Source organism: Strigops habroptila, chromosome 13, assembly GCF_004027225.2.
Source record: "Strigops habroptila isolate Jane chromosome 13, bStrHab1.2.pri, whole genome shotgun sequence".
In the NCBI taxonomy this organism is placed as follows: Eukaryota; Metazoa; Chordata; class Aves; order Psittaciformes; family Psittacidae; genus Strigops; species Strigops habroptila.
In genome coordinates, this window is record NC_044289.2 from 2569892 (window position 1) to 2588141 (window position 18250).

Below are 18250 nucleotides of genomic sequence, written 5' to 3' on the forward strand. Positions count from 1 at the left end.
TTTAAAGCTGACAAGTAATACTCTGACTGCATGTCCTAGATTGAGAGTGTGAAAGAGGACACTGCCTAAACAACAGCACACCCAGGCTTGGGTCATCCTGCACCTCCAGACTCCCTCAGCCACAAGTGTCACTGCAGGCTGCCAAGCAACAGTAATTTTGACCAAGTCCTTCACTGTGTTTTCCTCCTCACTTTTGCAAGCTTAAAGTCTTCTTTTTCTTTTTTAAACCTTGGATAAATGTAGAAACTCACAGACCATCAACAGGAGCGGTTTATGAAATCAGGGACTGAGGATAGGTCAGTGCGATAGATTCCCTTTAACTCCACTTGGAGCACTGTGTGCAGTTAAGGTGTCCCCAACATAAGAAAGACATGGAGCTGTTGGAGCAAGTCCAGAGGAGCCACGAGGACGATCATGGGCTGGAGCACCTGCCGTATGGAGACAGGCTGAGAGAGTTGGGGCTGTTCAGCCTGGAGAAGAGAAGCTGCGTGGAGACCTCAGAGCAGCTTCCAGTGTCTGAAGAGGGCTACAAGGATGCTGGAGAGGGGCTCTTCATCAGGGACTGTAGTGATAGGACAAGGGGTGATGGGTTCAAACTGAAACAGGGGAAGTTCAGGTTAGATATAAGGAAGAAATTCTTCCCTGTGAGGGTGTTGAGGCACTGGCACAGGGTGCCCAGAGAAGCTGTGGCTGCCCCATCCCTGGCAGTGTTCAAGGCCAGGTTGGACACAGGGGCTTGGAGCAACCTGCTCTAGTGGAAGGTGTCCCTGCCCGTGGCAGGGGGTTGGAACTGGATGAGCTTTAAGGTCCCTTCCAACCCAAACCATTCTATGATTCTATAACAGTGGGACCAATCTCAAAGCCGCACTTCAGGAGTAAGAATGACAAATATAAGCAGAAAGAAACATTACCCCATTCAGCAAAAGCTAAAACAGAAAACCCTTTCATTTCTAGGGAGGAACTCCTGAGCACTTCCTGCTGCCTCCAATCTGTTCATTTTGCATTTCACTGAAAAAAATCTTGTTTGATTTAAAGGATTTTTTGCTCAGGAAAAGCAAACTTGACCTGCAAAAGGGCTCACAAAAGAAGTAAGGCAGGCTCAGGAAGTCTGCTATTGGTATAGCTAAGGACAGGAGCTCTCTTAGTGTAAGATCAGACTGTCTTTTCCACGTTTTTCAAGCACTGATTATCTGGGTGAAAGATCATTCCTGTTATCTCTGTGGAGCACCGACTATGAAGCAAATTCTGGTTCATAACGAGGTTCATGTTAATCTGAATGGAGTATTTCATTGTGACTTCAGAACAAGGGAAAAGTTGTGCACAGCCCTTAAAAGACCTCTTTCCACTCGTTTGCATCCCTTTATCCCTTCCACTCACCCTGCACAGTGTGGCTCTATGTATGCTGCTGCTATTCCCAACTCTTTTCCACAGGTGGAACATGAAAGCATGCTACTTCAGCTCTGATTTTACAGACCTCCAACACAGTTATTAGAAGCAAATAAAAGAAAGAAAAAACATAAGCCAGCTTTTCTACCTGCTGTTTCCTATTCACAGGCTATTTGTGGACTTTTCATAGTTTATTCTATCTTCATTCCACTCTCATAGAATCACAGACTGATTTGGGTTGGAAGGGACCTCAAAGCTCATCCAGTTCCAACCCTCTGCCACATACCTTCAACACCCAGTATGTGAATCCATTGTGAGCAATCTTACCTAGTCAAAACTAAAACAATGATGGCAAAGTTGCCACATACAGTTTGAAGTGGACAACTAACAAGCAGCTGTAAAACTAATATAACCAAAAAACAACTTAGCCATTACATGCATCAACTTTGTGCTTGTTTTGAAAGAAATAAATCTCAGAACAAGCACAACTTCATTAGGAGCAGTTCTAAATTGAAGAGGAACAGAGGATCTGGTGAAGAGTATACCCATGTTGATACCATGCTACAAGATCTTATTAGTAGCTTATGTACTTATACCCCTCCTATGGGCACAGGAAAAGTCCAGATGCAAAGCTGAGTGAACAAATGTTCCTTCTTATGGAACCAACCACAGGCCAAAAATAGTTAAGGCAAATTTCTGCAGAGATGCAGTTCCACATCCAAACACTCAATTCTATTTACATTTACAGTGGTGTGGAAAGTGCCAAAGTCTATTTATGTACCAATTTCATGATAAACAAGTGGGTCTTAACTTGCCAATACTGTGACTCAGGGTCTATCCATCACCCTGTGACCTGGCAACCGAAGAAAAAGGGAGGAGTGGGAAGAACTACATCAAGATGCCTATAGAATCCCTCTGCTACAGAAATGCTATAGGTAAATTCATTCTGATGGGGGGGGGGGGGGGGGGGAAGGGATAGATGATTTTCAGAATACCTGTTGCTAACAACAGCTTAGCTCATACCCAGCCAAATGTTCTAAGGAAAAACAGTCCAAACTCATACCTGATAAAAATGTGGCCAGAATGTACTGATGGCAAGTTCTGCTTTCACCCATCCTTCTGTAACAACCCCCGAGACATTCCATATGGGATTGCCCTGTGGTCCTCCGTTCACCTTCACGTAGACATTCAGAGAGCCAGGACTCGAACGGTCTCGGCTGGACAGGTAATAGTGGAAGTCAATGCAGTGGGTGTCATTTTCCTTCAGTGTAGGCAAGAGCAGGTGAGCTTTCTGCCCAGATGCTCGCCCAGAGCTGTTCACCATCATGAAGGAGCCTATAAAAGAAAGCAGAAAGAGAAGAAAAAGTGGGTTTACCTGGCTTTTGCAGTAAAAGAGAAGCTGTGGCTGCCCCATCCCTGGCAGTGTTCAAGGCCAGGCTGGGCACAGGGGCTTGGAGCAACCTGCTCTCACGGAAGGTGTCCCTGCCTGTGGCAGGGGGTTGGAACTGGATAAACTTTAAGCTCCCTTCCAACACAAACCAGTCTGGGATTCTATGAAAAACGGTTCTATTAGAAAAGTCAGTGATTCCTTTAGAAGCCAGAACACAAAACTTCCGTCTGAAGAGCTCAAACTAAGTATTCTATGCTCGTTGTTAGGTAACAGAAAGAAAGGATATTAAAATTTAGGGTGTATATACATACGAATAGAATCAAGGCCAACTAGAAGAACTTTAATTAGATAACTTCAAAAATCAAAATAAAAATACTGGTGTTTCATGTATGATTTTATAATCTGTGATAAAACAGGCCCTGTAACCAGCAGCACCAGTCACACTTGAGCAGCAGCGAGGCTCTCCTACCGTGCAGTCCCCCAATGGCACATTCAATACAGAACTACCACAAGGGACCCAATTCACAGTTGATATCTGCCTACATGGCCCCTTACCCTTTCAAGCCAATCTGTACCTGTACCTTGGCACTAGAAACTAAGGTAGGTTGTAATGTGTTAAAAAGAAAACCAAACCATTTTCAGAGCCCAAATGCATGAGGCTTGCAAGCGTAACAGCAACATCTCGACTAGAACTAATGCAACAAGGACAATTATTCTTCTAGGAGGGAAGGACAGGCTGAATTTAGAGAAGGAAATATATACTAAGGCAATTTATGAGTTTGTTAACCTGGAAGCTTGCATCATATTAACCATGGCGCTTGATGTTGAACTGGCATTTTGATTCATCAAGCCATTATTTCATAGCACATTGTGTCTCGACTCATGTCTTTGCAGATGCATCAAGGTGACAAATGTTAGCAATAAGGCAAAACATTATGAGAGTTATTTGATTCAGTTCTGTTGAAAGGCTCTCCTTTATGTGTGTGCAGACACTCATCCTTGGAGAAAGCTAAAGAAAATACCAAGAGTGGGGGGAATCTGTGTGTCAGCAGCCAGGCATGATAATTTTTAATCAAACACAGCCCTCTCGACATGCTGGTTTTGATGCTGCTGCAGATGTTTTTCCTCTGCTGGCCTCTTGCAGCTCCCAGAAGATTGAGTTTGAAAAGCCCTGCCTCACTCCTAACCTATTGACTTCCCTGTTCCAGCAGGGCGACACTGTGGGGAGCCCAATAACCATTTTGATCAATTCTGAGCACTGAACAGCCAGATATTCTAAACTATATCAACAGAAACCAGCAACTTTCTCCTACAAAATTTTTTTTTTCCCTTGTGTTTCTATGATAGATGGGCGCTTTGTAAAGCAGTGAAAAGCATGGATGCAGAAGGCAGGCAATCTTTCAAAAGAAAAAGAAAAAACACACTCTAGATGCCTTGGGAAATTCAAGCCCAATGCAAGGAAGAGGGTGTGCTAAGAAATAGGAAAACTGAGAGGCAAGATGCTCTCTGGCAATCCTATGTTTCACTTTGATATGCTGAAATCACAATGGCCCCAAATTAAGAAATTCCAGATTCACAGCAAGGACTTCAAGAAATGTTAAGAGCTGAATCCAAACTTTTTAGCTCCTCTCTAAGAATCGAAGTTCGTAATATGGGATCTTGACACATGTTCACTGCTGATACAATTCTGCTCCCAGTCAACCACAAAATCTCCTTCTTCAGCAAGTACATACTAGTCTTAAAATCTACCCAAGTAAACTGAAGTGCAGAGAAACCGGGATTTGGATTCTGTTTCTCTGGCCCAAGATAACTGATTATCAGAAAGTACAACTGACAAGAGGTTTGAAGAGACAGCACAGGCAGACAGTTAAGGCTGGAAACCTGACAGACAGCCTGGATTCTAAGAGTAATTGTGACACTTCCTTTAATAATCTCTGTCAGCACACACAGTCTGCCTGATCTTCCCTTACAAATAAAGCAAGCACAGTCGTAAGAACCACTTGTCCACTCTGGGGCAGCAACAAAAGAGGGATGCGGAGCTGTTGGAGCGAGGACAGAGGCGGCAATGGAGATGCTGCAAGAGCTGGAGCAGCTCTGCTCTGGAGCCAGGCTGAGAGAGCTGGGCTGGGGCAGCCTGGAGAAGAGAAGGCTCCTGAAGGGGAGACCTTAGAGCAGCTCCAGTGCCTAAAGGGGCTCCAGGAAACCTGGAGAGGGGCTTTGGGCAAGGGCCTGTAGGGACAGGACAAGGGGAAGGGCTTTAACCTGCCAGAGGGGAGATTGAGATGACTCTTAGGCAGAAGTTCTTCCCTGTGAGGGTGCTGAGGCGCTGGCACAGGGTGCCCAGAGAAGCTGTGGCTGCCCCATCCCTGGCAGTGTTCAAGGCCAGGTTGGACACAGGGGCTTGGAGCAACCTGCTCTAGTGGAAGGTGTCCCTGCCCATGGCAGGGGGTTGGAACTGGAGGAGCTTTGAGGTCCCTTCCAACCAAAACCAGTCTGGGGCAGGTAAGTGTTTCAATGACAGAAAAAGTTAGGGATAAATTCACTTGTACAGATTTCTGTATAAAAGCAACAAGCTTTCCTCTGGGAGAAAACACATCAGCTCGTAGAAGAAGTTCAAAGCAATAATCACAATTTGACTTTTTGCCACCCACAAAAAGTGAATCACGAAGTACGACAATGGCCTTTTCTGCAAGTGCTGACAACTCTAGAGAGAGCATGGAGCCTGAATCTAGGAACTGACAACACGAGCAAGTAAAACATCCATCCACCAAAAAGCACTTAGCAAAATCATTAGTCCGACTTACTAAAGAATAGCCTTACAAACTACTGTCATGCAAATTATTCATAGTTCCCTATTTATAGCTTAAGATTTATTTTTCATACAGTATGTCTAGAGACACAGGAGAAAATCCTATAAAAACACAACTGTCTGGTGAAGTCGTGGTAAGAGGCATTAATTTATATGGGAGTGGAAAAGATGAAATATTTCCATTTATAGTGCCATCTGTCACAGAAAAGTACTCACACCTTGTTTAGAGCAGTTTGTTATATATTAACTAAGCCACATTCCTTATTTCTGCAGAGACTAAAGTGTAGCAGGTCCCACAACATCCGCTGCCCCTGTCTGGCCAAGGCCCAGGCACAGCACCTCCAGCCTGGCCATTGTAGGGGGGAACTCACAGTTCATTCACAAGAATATGCTAACCTACAACATTCGGTTGTGGGCACGTTATTATACCCTGTGCTCTGTGAACTGGTCTCCAAATGTACCCACTCTTATTTTTTCCTTCCACAGCATGAACTGGAACAGGTGTCCTGTCCCCTGTCCTCTAAGACCTCCCAACTGTCACTCTGCATGCTCCAAGATCAGCAGCTGAGATCACTGTCCTACTGATAGAGGGGAGGTTGAGATGAGCTCTTAGGCAGAAGTTCTTCCCCGTGAGGGTGCTGAGGCGCTGGCACAGGGTGCCCAGAGAAGCTGTGGCTGCCCCATCCCTGGCAGTGTTCAAGGCCAGGTTGGACACAGGGGCTTGGAGCAACCTGCTCTAGTGGAAGGTGTCCCTGCACATGGCAGGGGGCTGGAACTGGATGAGCTTTAAGGTCCCTTCCAACACAAACCACTCTGGGATTCTATGACTCCATGCCCAGTAAAGCTTGTCTGGGCAGGATACACCACTTAAAGGTATGTGAGAGATCATGAAAATTTGGGTGGGTGGGGGGGAGAGGTGGGTGGAGGAAGAAACAGCACGTTAGGGACAATCGTGGTTTTCCTTATTATCCTTAATAAAATCGACATTTTATCACAATTGACATTGTGATTCAGAGCCTGACAGCCTTCTTCAGCCTGAACAAGGAATTGAGGCTGATGGGACTTATTCTCAATTTACAGGCCTGTATGTGTAAATAAAAGAGATACAATCTGGTCTGGCACCAACAAAGCACTTGCCACATATTCCACTCCTATAAAGAACTAGAGAATGAATTCACATGTCACAAATGGAAATTATTGATCAATGGATGACTGAAAGCCACTTCAGTGTCTGCAGGCAAGAATGTGAATAAAACCCAAAGTATCCTGGAGAAACTCTAACTTAGACCATTGCATATCCAATTCTGCAGAGTAATAACAGTGGGGAAAAAATCATTTGGCCTCATTCTGTTCACCTCCATCCAGCAACTTCCTGTGTCATAAACACTGAAGTGAAAACATGATTTTTTGGGGGGAAAAATTACAGTTATTGGATGCAGAAATAAGCAGCTTGAATATCAGGTCAATGAAACTTAGTGCTCTTGGATCACAGGCTAGAGCAATTAATATCTTGCTGGTTTTGTCCTGTGTAAGCGAAGTGAACGTGTTGTGTTGGGATGAGCCAGAAGCAAGAGGATGGGAAGCTGGTAAATAAATTCATTTTTAAAAATCCCCTCAACCCTCAGGCCCATAAAGCAGCACTCTCTCATAGTTATTAAACATAGCACTGGAAATTGGGAAATTAAACCATGAAGTGCTCTCTTGCTGGCCATAAATTTCAATTTTTCCCCTGCTTGGTGCATAATGATGCCTTGATAAGCGTCCTATTATTGATGCATCTGCAACATATCTCCTCTTTCTGGAGCTGAAATGCTACTCGGTAGCAGATGGTGGCTATTGTGTTTACACATCAGCACTTTATGATTGCATTTTCTCACGTCTGCAGTAAAAAGAAAGCCATAATTGAGTTTTTAATGGCTTTGCACATTGTTCATTAAGATTACATGAGTGTGTGCTGACAAATGACAGCTGAAGAAATGAGGCACCGAGAACCCTCGTGATCACCACACAGACCTCAGCTGATGTGGTTTCATTACTGGCTTTGAAGAACGGGGCTCTTTAAAAGTGAAATTATAGCAACCATTAAAGGCTGAATGTAAACTTGAAAAGAAAGCTGTCAAAATGCTCAACTGCAAAACGAGACTTCGGGAACCTTGAAAACCACAATCAGGTACATCGTGTTCTCTTAAACAGCAAACTCCTTCCCAAAATAAAGGAACAGGTTTTCCGGCAGCTCCATCAGGCACACGAGCATGTTTTAGACACAGTTTTGCTTACTGCCAAAAACAACTCTATCCGCAAGAAAGTAAGTCTGACATCCATCCTTGTTAAGGTAGAACACAGCACCATGGAATACTCCCAGTTGGAATGGCCTCAGCCCCAGCTCAAAGCAGAGTCAGCTATGAGTCCAGACCAGGCTTCTTGGAGCTTTCACCTGTCTTGAGTTACAGACCTCCCAGGAGGACAGCCCGTCCCCTGTGGAAACCTGCTCCATTGCTCAACTGCCCTCACAGTTCTTCCTTATATTCAGTCCAAATCCTCTCCTTTCAACTTACCCCTTCATCACTTGCGGCAGTGATCCTGACTTGGTATTCCTGACAACCTCCTCCTAAGTACTTGGGAGCCAGTGCTAGGTGCCTGCAAAGCCTTCCCTGCCCAGGCTGAGCAATCCCTGCTAACTCCTTAGCCCCTTAATACAGGGCAAGTGCTCCAGCCCCACAGACTTGGTGGCATTTACTGAATTTACTCCAGTTCATCAGTGTCTCTGATATTACGCCCAAAATTGGGCACAGGATGCTCAATGCAATCCAATGAATGGCAATGAAAAGGGGACCTCTCCCCTTTGTCTACTGGCTAGGACCCCTTCAAAACAACCTAGGATGGCATTAGCCTCCTTTGCTCCCAGAGCATGCCACTGGCTCATGTTCAGCTTGCCATCTGCCCAAGGTACTGTGAAGAGGAATTTCCATTTCAAGCTGCTGATGGTCAGCTATACCAACTTTTTAAACTTAAAAGCTGCATCAAGCCCTTTCACTGATGAGCCACAGACTGATCTTCCTCCTATAATTTCTGTTGAGTCAGTCAGGAATAAGACTGTGTCAACAAGATCTACAGTGTAATTAGGCACTGTGCTGGGGAAAAGAAATACCTATTTCCATGCACCTGCTTTCAGCTACCACCACATCATTTGTAGTCCTTATATTATGAAAAGTTGTCATTACCCACCTGCATCACACTTCCCACATCTTTACATCCCTGCTCTTCAGACTCGTGTGTATTACCTGAACAAGGCTCAGGAATCTCTTCTCCCTGAAGTCAGCAGCATTTGTACCAACTCAAGATTAAGCAAGGTGTATCTCCTCGCTGCTACACCCCTTCTTCAAGCATCAGGACAAAATCAGACCCATAGGGTTTATTTCTCAAATGTGGCCATACTGAATTAATCTACTAGTGAAATAGTTGAATTCACAGACAGGAATATAAAGTGCAAGTTGAGTTCAGCACAATTCATGAGGCTAATCCATTCACTTGGGCAATTGTCAGAAAATAGGAAAGTAGTTTTTTAAGGAGACTGTTGTTTGCAAAGAGCTGTTCTTCTGGAAATTCATGTCATTAAAAGAATGATGTTGTTGGGGGGGAGTTTGTCAGAAAAATCTTCCCTGGGAACAAGGCTGATCCCGTATTCCCTCAGTGACAGCTGTAATTAGTTGAAGGGAAGGAAGCTCACAGCACAGCTGCTTTCCCAACCTTCCGACAGACCTCGTGTGCAACAAGAGCAGGGCTGGTCTCCACATTTCCAGACGTCCTCGGGAAGGGAAAGTTTGCAACTCTTGCTTTACATAAAACAAAATAATTCTAGGGCAATACTCAGGACTAGGGAAACCAGGTTCCCCACAGGTTCATAATTGCAAAGTGCAGACTTTCTCATTGGTGGCACTGATGGAGCCATACATCACTGCTGGCATCTTTAGTGGCATCCAGGCACTGTGACCACTACATCACAGATGTTATCAAGCCACACTGCTTTGACAAACGTCTTCCAAGGACAGAATAATGGTGACCCACAGTGAAAGATGCCAACAACCAGGAATGGCCTCAGGCCAAATGACAGCTTCCCTGTGCTTACTCCTGAGGTAAATGCTGAAGTAATTGACGCCTACTGCAGCAGTTCTACCATCCAAAGTGGGAAACATTAAACTACCCCGACAGAAGAAATGAGACAAAAATATGTCAAGGATTACAAAGACAAAAAATACCACATTTCCGTGGCTTGCCTGTTCCCATGCTGGTGGCTCAGCGCCAGCAAACCCTCCTCAGCCAAACAATCCAGATGGGAAGAGATGAAATGACTGACAAAGCCAACAAGGGGCTTTAGCAGAGGGCTCAAAGGTGGATAATGGGGTTTCTGCAGGAGGCTGCAAGCAGGGACTTGGCAATTCAATATCTTGTCACAAGATTCCGAACCCAGCTTCCCTTAACAGCAGGGAGATGGGCTCCTGAAGAGATGGGATTCAGAGTGCAGCAGCTTTGGGGTCTGCTCCCAGCAACACATATTGTGATCCACCCAAAACTTGTTTACCCATTTATGTTACTCTTTTGTTATATGCTTCCAGGGATGGGGCAGCCACAGCTTCTCTGGGCACCCTGTGCCAGCGCCTCAGCACCTTCACAGGAAAGAACTTCTACCTAAGAGCTCATCTCAATCTTCCCTCTGGCAGGTTAAAGCCCTTATCAATCAGCTGAAAAACATTTGTGACTGATGTTTGCTGGAACAGCATCAGTGGTCAAATCACCTCTCCCTCCTCATCACCAAACTTACATTCCCATTTACAAAGCAGAACTCTTTGTTTGCCAAAGCTCAGAAGACCCATTGCTCTGAAGCTGCAGCCATCAGGACCCGCCCTGCGTATCTCCTGCTTACCTCTAGGCTCCAGTGATTTCTAGAATTTTCTTCCTCCTCTTCAGAAAAGTTTATTAAATAAAGGCCAATGGCAGCAGTTGGAAGCTCAGGTTCACTGAGAGACAAACTATGGGGAATGCTCTAGAGTCAGAAACAGCTCTAGAAACCTCGGCAATGAAAAATGTTTTAATAGATTCATTACCCACATTCAATGTTGCTCAAGTCACTGCTGTAGTACACTTGGAGTGTCCTTACTCCATTAGTTATAAATACGTATACATTGGCAGTGCTATAACGCAAAAGGCCCTGTTAGCACTGGAGCCATACCAGTCTGTCAGGTGAAGGAATCCTGTAATAATAAACATATAAATCTCTATAAACAACGAGAATTCTCTATAACTTTAATTACACCTTCTTCATTACCCTGTCTTCTTTCAAAACTGATGGAAATATGCACTAAACCCTGAAAACTGAACAGATATTGTTGCTTTTTAATTCCAGGAGCCTGACAACTATTCATCTTATCAATCACTATCTTAACACTTTGGTAAAATGCAGGCAATTTATTGAAACACTTAATAAAGTTTAGGTTATTGAACAGCAAATAAACAAAATAGGGGAATGGCCATAATTCAACATAATATCTTCATTTAAAGACATTGCAAATCCTGTTCTTAGCACCCAAAAGCTTTATTACACTGAAATGACTTGTAGGACCATTAATGAGCCTCTGGTTCAAAGCCTCTTGCAAGCACTGCTCAAGAAGACTCAGGGTTCAGCTGAATACCAAGTATCTCTGTCACCTGATTTAACCTGCGCCATGAACTGCTGCCAAACGCCTGCCTCTCTCATGGACACAGCAGTATTTCAGCAAGCAGCCTCTATAGACACCCTCTGGAAAACAACTCAGATTTCTAAGTTCAAGATACACAACTGCTTGTGCCATGAGTGTAATTTATAATTAGCTCATAGAATCACAGATTAGTTTGTGTTGCAAGGGAACTCACAGCTCATACAGTTCCAACACCCTGCCACAGGCAGGGACCCCTCACACGAGACCATGTCGCCCAAGGCACTGTCCAACCTGACCTTGAACACTGCCAGGGATGGGGCAGCCACAGCTTCTCTGGGCACCCTGTGCCAGCGCCTCAGCACCCTCACAGGGAAGAGCTTCTGCCTAAGAGCTCATCTCAATCTCCCCTCTGGCAGGTTAAGGCCATTCCCCTTGTCCTGTCCCTACAGGCCCTTGTCCAAAGCCCCTCTCCAGGTTTCTTGTAGCCCCTTTAGGCACTGGGAGCTGCTCTAAAGTCTCCCCTTATGGAGCCTTCTCTTCTCCAGGCTGAACAACCTAAAGAACTCTCTTAGGATGCAATGCCAACAACGGGGGAGTTCAGAGGTGTTGTAACGACTTTTCTGAAAAGGTAACTGCTACTGGTTACACGTCTCAGCTTTGGATTCAAATCTGGTACTCATTTTAAAAAGAAAATTCCAACTTGTTACCATGCAGCAAAGCGTTATTTTAGCAAAGGCTAAAAATGAAAATCTTTCCACCCAGGTAGAAACAGATTTGAGGAAATCATGTTATAGTGCAGTGACCAGAAGCAATTCAATAATTAAATCACTCCATCTCAGCTACTGCAACATCAGCAGCTCTCCTTGCGGGGGGGGGGCAGCAAGACAAAGTCAAAAGTCTGCTGCCTCTCAGTATGAAAACTGCCAACAGGAACAGGATCTGATCTGCCCAAACATACCTGACATGCGCAAAATTAGGATTAGAGTTTCTGTTTTCAAACCCTGTCTTTCCTATGAATGTCTGATACATGTAATGGTCAACAGACACAAAAAACCCTAATAACACATGAGGATTCTCACCGACTTTCTGCATTATCCAGGTACAAAGGTTGATCAATTATGACATTAAAAACTTAACAGCAATCTTTTTCCAGGGTGCCCTTTGTGCTCTACTTGTATTTTGTGTTGCTCATGTTCTCCAATTCTGTTTTTTCTCTGAATACATTTGTTCCCTTTTGCCCAATTCTCTCTTCTACCATCTTAAAAGATGAAAGACACAGGCTACAATTCCCATTACTCCTTCTCCCTTTCCAGGTATGGAGCAGCTTCTGTTGGATGCAGCCTCATTTAAGACGTGTGTGGAAGGATGGCTCAAGGATCATAGTAAAGTTGAATTTAATTTGGTTTCATTTGGCTACTCTAAAGCCACTGATGTTGAACACTAACCCGTGGTCACTGTGGTGCACCTCAACGTTCTCAGGCACCAGTCTACTGTGTGTAACAGTCTGTGTCAGACAAAGCCTGGTGCGTGTCTTGAATGCCTCATGAGATCACTAGTTGAGACATTTGTGTCCGTAGCTTCCTGCTCTGGATAAGCTGATAAACCATGCTCATCTCCTTGCTCCGGATGTAATTAAAACTGACATAAAATCTAAACTGCTGGGCCAGTCGGACCCTAAAGGTTGACCCAACCAGGGCTTTGTGTAAGGCACTCTGAAGTCACCCCTGGCTTCAGCAAGGCAGCTGCCAGAAGTAATTCTGATGTCTCAACCTAAGAAAGACATGGAGCTGTTGGAGCAAGTCCAGAGGAGCCACGAGGACGATCATGGGCTGGAGCACCTGCCGTACGGAGACAGGCTGAGAGAGTTGGGGCTGTTCAGCCTGGAGAAGAGAAGCTGTGTGGAGACCTCAGAGCAGCTTCCAGTGTCTGAAGAGGGCTACAAGGATGCTGGAGAGGGACTCTTCATCAGGGACTGTAGTGATAGGACAAGGGGTGATGGGTTCAAACTGAAACAGGGGAAGTTCAGGCTAGATAGAAGTTCGTTACTGTGAGGGTGGTGAGGCACTGGCACAGTTGCCCAGAGAAGTGGTAAATGCTCCATCCCTGGCAGTATTCAAGGCCAGGCTGGACAGAGCCTTGGGCAACACGGTTTAGTGTGAGGTGTCCCTGCCCATGGCAGGGGGTTGGAACTAGATGATCTTAAGGTCCTTTTCAACCCAAACCATTCTATGATTCTATTGAAAACACTTCCTTACCAGGCAGTGAACCCCATGTTGTTCAAGCACATAGTTATCTTCAGTATTTGGGACTCTGGTTGCTTCCTCATTAAAGACAAAGAGCTGAGTATTTTTCATTACATCATTCTGTAATTAGAAGTGGTTGACATGTCAGACAGAATTCAGTCTCCCATCAGCAGACATGCAGCTACATTAGTAGCCAACATCTATGATCTTTGCAACTTGCATAAAGCTTCCATATGTTGTGCATACATAACACTTGCTAGGAAACTGCAAAGGGATTTACTACCTTTATATCTGTGGCAGAAACCACATATTAAACCTAAAGCCAAAATACAACTATGGCAACCAATGTCTGAAGAGGAATTGTTTCTTCAACAGTCTGTTTTTCCATAGCTGTGTTCTAACCATATGATCACTTGTTTGCACATTTCAGATATCAACACTGCAGCTCTAACCCCAGAATATGGTGAGGGTTATAGGCTAAGCTATTTTTACATCACATTTTCAACTTTGCTGAGCTCAGTTTCAGTGTGCTGGTGCTGTTGAAGGCAGTGATGCTATTCTGGGTGGAAGGGAATTTGGCACAGTGAATACAGAAAATAATCCAGGTCACCGCAGAAGCTAGCACACAGTGTGGCAGCAAAAGCTTCTCAAAAGGAGCAGCTCAGAACTGCCAAAGCAGAGGCTGCTGCAGACCTCTGTGGAGGCGAACTGGCACAGCGGAAAGGAGCCTCCCTGACTCCAACTCACATCTCCCCAGCTGCAATCACTGCCATTGCTCATCCCCATGGGAACTACATTACACCACATTTTTCTTTTAAATAGGCAATGTTTGTTTGTCTGCCTGAACTCCTGGTACAATTACAGCAACCTAAACATGGGACTTACTATCAGCATCCTCTTTTTCAGACCTATTGTCCTGTTCAGGTGGACACTTTCTAGCTGAGTGTTACTGACAGGCTGCCCAGAGAAGCTGTGGCTGCCCCATCCCTGGCAGTGTTCGAGGCCAGGTTGGACCGGGCTTGGAGCAACCTGCTCTAGTGGAAGGTGTGTCCCTGCCCATGGCAGGGGTTGGAACTAGAAGACCTTTAAGGTCCCTTCCAACCCACACCAGGCTGTGGTTCTATGATCCTATGACCTATTTCAAGAAGAGAAAAGCCATCTTGAAGCACCTCAGTTGCCAACAGTGGCTGTACTGGCATTCAGAGAAGAATACTATATTTAATCCAAATAAAAGATATTCCTCCATAACATGATCAAGTTGGTGACTGGTTTATGACAGAAGACAGGATTTCTGCTTCAAAACATCCCAAACCATGCAGTTGCACTTTGAGATTATAAAACTAGATCCATCATTACACAAAAGTCGAATCATTATTTAAGGAAACATCTGACAGTTACTGAAACTTGCCAAATATTTGTACTGAGATAACTTGACAGCTGCGTGCAGTAACAAAGTGTTTGAGTGGTTTGAAATCTGTTGCCTTTGAGCCACTGTATATACAGCTCCACACTTTAATGAAACTAATATGCTCAGCACCCTTCCCATACACAGAATTTGTAGCATCTTTATTATGACTCACTTCTTGCTCTGTTTGATATTAGGACCAACACATTTATCACCATCTTCCAAGGCTTTTATTCCCATGTGTTTTTTTGAGCCCAGCTGGATGCCTGTCTAAATATTTTTCACTAAACTGTCCAGCAGAACATACAGATTTATTTCCTGTGGGCTGCAGCTCATGTAGAACCTCACAGTGGCATACACACGAGGTTACATTTTGATTAGAAATTAATGCTATCTGCCAAATCCCATTTTTCTGGTCAAGGTTTTCTTGCTGTGTATGACAACAGCCATGCTGAGCATAGCAGGTGATGCCAGACTGACCCACCACCACTGCCTGGATGGAAACTTCCAGGTATTGTACCTGGTGAGCTCCTTGATCCAGTCTAAATTCACTTTTTTGTCACACTATGTAACTTTTACATAGAACTTCCACACCTAGTTTATCCAGGGATGGGGCAGCCACAGCTTCTCTGTCCCTGGCAGTGTTCAAGGCCAGGTTGGACACAGGGGCTTGGAGCAACCTGCTCTAGTGGAAGGTGTCCCTGCCCGTGGTGGGGGGTTGGAACTGGATGAGCTTTAAGGACCCTTCCAACACAAACCAGTCTGTGAGTCTATGATATGGTCAGAAACGCACTGAACTGCCTGGGGGGATCTCATTTAAAGGGAAGGTGAATGTAACCACATCACAAACACTGCACCAGCTCCCGGCACTTTGTTGCAATGGATGGAGCTGAAGCGCATAGACACGACAACACTGAGCTTACACAGACCTGTACTTTGCAGGGTAAACAGAGTCCATCACGTTAACCAGAAATCACACGTTACTCAGAAGACACGGCCCCCAACCCATCCCAAGGGTTCCAGCTCAGTTTGTCTCAAGTTCCTCACAGCTCTCAACTTTTTCTGCCAGTGCCACTCTACACATTTAATTGATGATCTCCTTTCACAGGATGCAATTTAATATATTATCAGGAAAGACATTTGGTTCATCAGTTGTTAACCTCCTGCCACATGTGACTATCTCCACTAGTCTTCACATCCACACAGAATTCCGTCCCCCTGAGGATTACTTAAAATAATAAACTCTCGGGAGTTATTTCCAAAGCTTGGAAATCCCTGGTAAATCCAGTTTTAATCCTTTATTACACTGGCATGGAAGTAATTTCTGCACAGCCGAAAGTCAGAGCTTCCCTCTGCAAAGGCTCTGCTGGTTGGACATCCATGCTGGATTCACCCTAAGTGCATTCATCTGTTTGCTATTGTTTCAATCATTCCACCTCCAAGCTTTCTAGGATCATCCCATTTTCTCTTCTCTAAAGAAAGAAATCTCCCTGCTCTTCTCTCCAGTGGCCAATGAAACCACCACGAAAAACCCACATCAGCAAAACAACCACTTCCCTGCAAAATTTCCTCCCATTCTCAAGAAGATTTGTTGTTCCACACCAAAACCATGACTGGTCATTTGCCCCAAAGTATCTTACACTGACAACCAAGCAGAGAGGTCCAAAAATAGACACAGTAATTCCTAGAATTAAAAGCAGTGCAAAGTAATCTTTTAAGCCATCTGAAGGGTACATTTTTCACCAAGGGAAGCAGCTAATGACTGATGTGCTGCTGACTCACTACACCTCATCTCCTCTAACTAGCAGGTTTATTTAAATCTCCTATCTCTTATTATCTTATTCTGAAGTTCTCTCTTCACCCCACTTTAAAGCGTCTACACTATAGTTTAAACTTAGTAGGCTCCTTTTTATTTTTAAAAGTAGAATGCCATTTTTATCCCCAAAGTTTCCATTTATTTGCCAGTCAACGCAGTCCCAGCAATCTCTCCCAGCTGGAACTGTCAGTCTCCAAAGATGTCACCAAATGTAGCAATGGTTGAATGAATTTGGACCTGCTTGAGAGAGACCAGAGGAGGCCCCGGAGCTGCTGCAAGGGCTGGAGCAGCTCTGCTCTGGAGCCAGGCTGAGAGAGCTGGGCTGGGGCAGCCTGGAGAAGAGAAGGCTCCTGAAGGAGAGACCTTAGAGCAGCTCCAGTGCCTAAAGGGGCTCCAGGAAACCTGGAGAGGGGCTTTGGACAAGGGCCTGTAGGGACAGGACAAGGGGGAATGGCTTTAACCTGCCAGAGGGGAGATTGAGATGAGCTCTGAGGCAGAAGCTCTTCCCTGTGAGGGTGCTGAGGCGCTGGCACAGACTTTTCCCAGAGAAGCTGTGGCTGCCCCATTCCTGGCAGTGTTCAAGGCCAGGTTGGACACAGGGGCTTGGAGCAACCTGCTCTAGTGGAAGGTGTCCCTGCCCATGGCAGGATGAGCTTTAAGTTCCTTTCCAACACAAATCATTCCATGATTCTATGATTTTATGACTTGCTCCAATATGTAAGCTACACTTCCCGATGTGAAGTACAAACTGTAGTTAAGTTTCCTGCTACAGCCCCATCTTAATTCTTCTACTGAAACCAATGGTGAGATACGGATGTACTCCAGTTAAAGGGCAGCTCTGATACACTTTCAAGTCACTATTTATCAAAATTGTTGTCATTTAAGCTGTTATGAAACATTCGGGGGGGATTACACATTTTATCCATCAGCAGACAATGAACACTGGGACACGTTCCCAGCATAAACAGCAATAAAAATTAAAATCCTAAATAAAATGTCTTGGAACAAATATAAAGTATCGAGATTTGACTGGAGGCAATGCCAGCACTGCAGTTCACGTGGCTGAGAGGTAAAGTGAAAACTTCAGGCGCGTTTGCAGAACCTGAATGCAGTTTTCAGCACTGGCACAACTTCAGAAGGGAACAGGGATTTCCCCACAGGCAAGGTTTCTCCCTACTATTCCAACAGTTTGCAGCTGAAACAGGTTGTAAATATCTTGCGTAGAAGGAGAACTCAAATTAAAATCTATGTGAGCAGTTGTGTCAGGTTCTGCTCCTGTTGTAAAGGAACCTCCCACTGAACTCAGCACAACCAGCATCAGTGCCAAATCATTAACAAGCAGTTTCTCAGTAGGATTACCTATCCCTGAAAAATAATTATTTCATTGTGGCCTTGCCTCAAACAGGCCATTTATGGAGGATCTACACTGAGTTTCCACACTTTTCTGCAAAGAGGCTCACCTCAGCACTCGGACACTATTTAGCTTTCAGTTTTCCCATTAATCTCTA

The 18250-nt window shown here is 44.8% G+C and overlaps 1 protein-coding gene across 3 annotated transcripts in view; it reads right to left on the reverse strand.

Moving 5' to 3' along the window:
- The window catches only part of PTPRT (protein tyrosine phosphatase receptor type T), a 447177-nt gene that overhangs the window by 267491 nt on the left and 161436 nt on the right, over positions 1-18250 (reverse strand). For all 3 annotated transcript variants that reach the window (XM_030502880.1, XM_030502878.1, XM_030502879.1), the window contains one exon: positions 2450-2721. In XM_030502880.1, coding sequence (XP_030358740.1) covers positions 2450-2721 — 272 coding nt within the window. The remainder of the gene's footprint in view (positions 1-2449; positions 2722-18250) is intronic.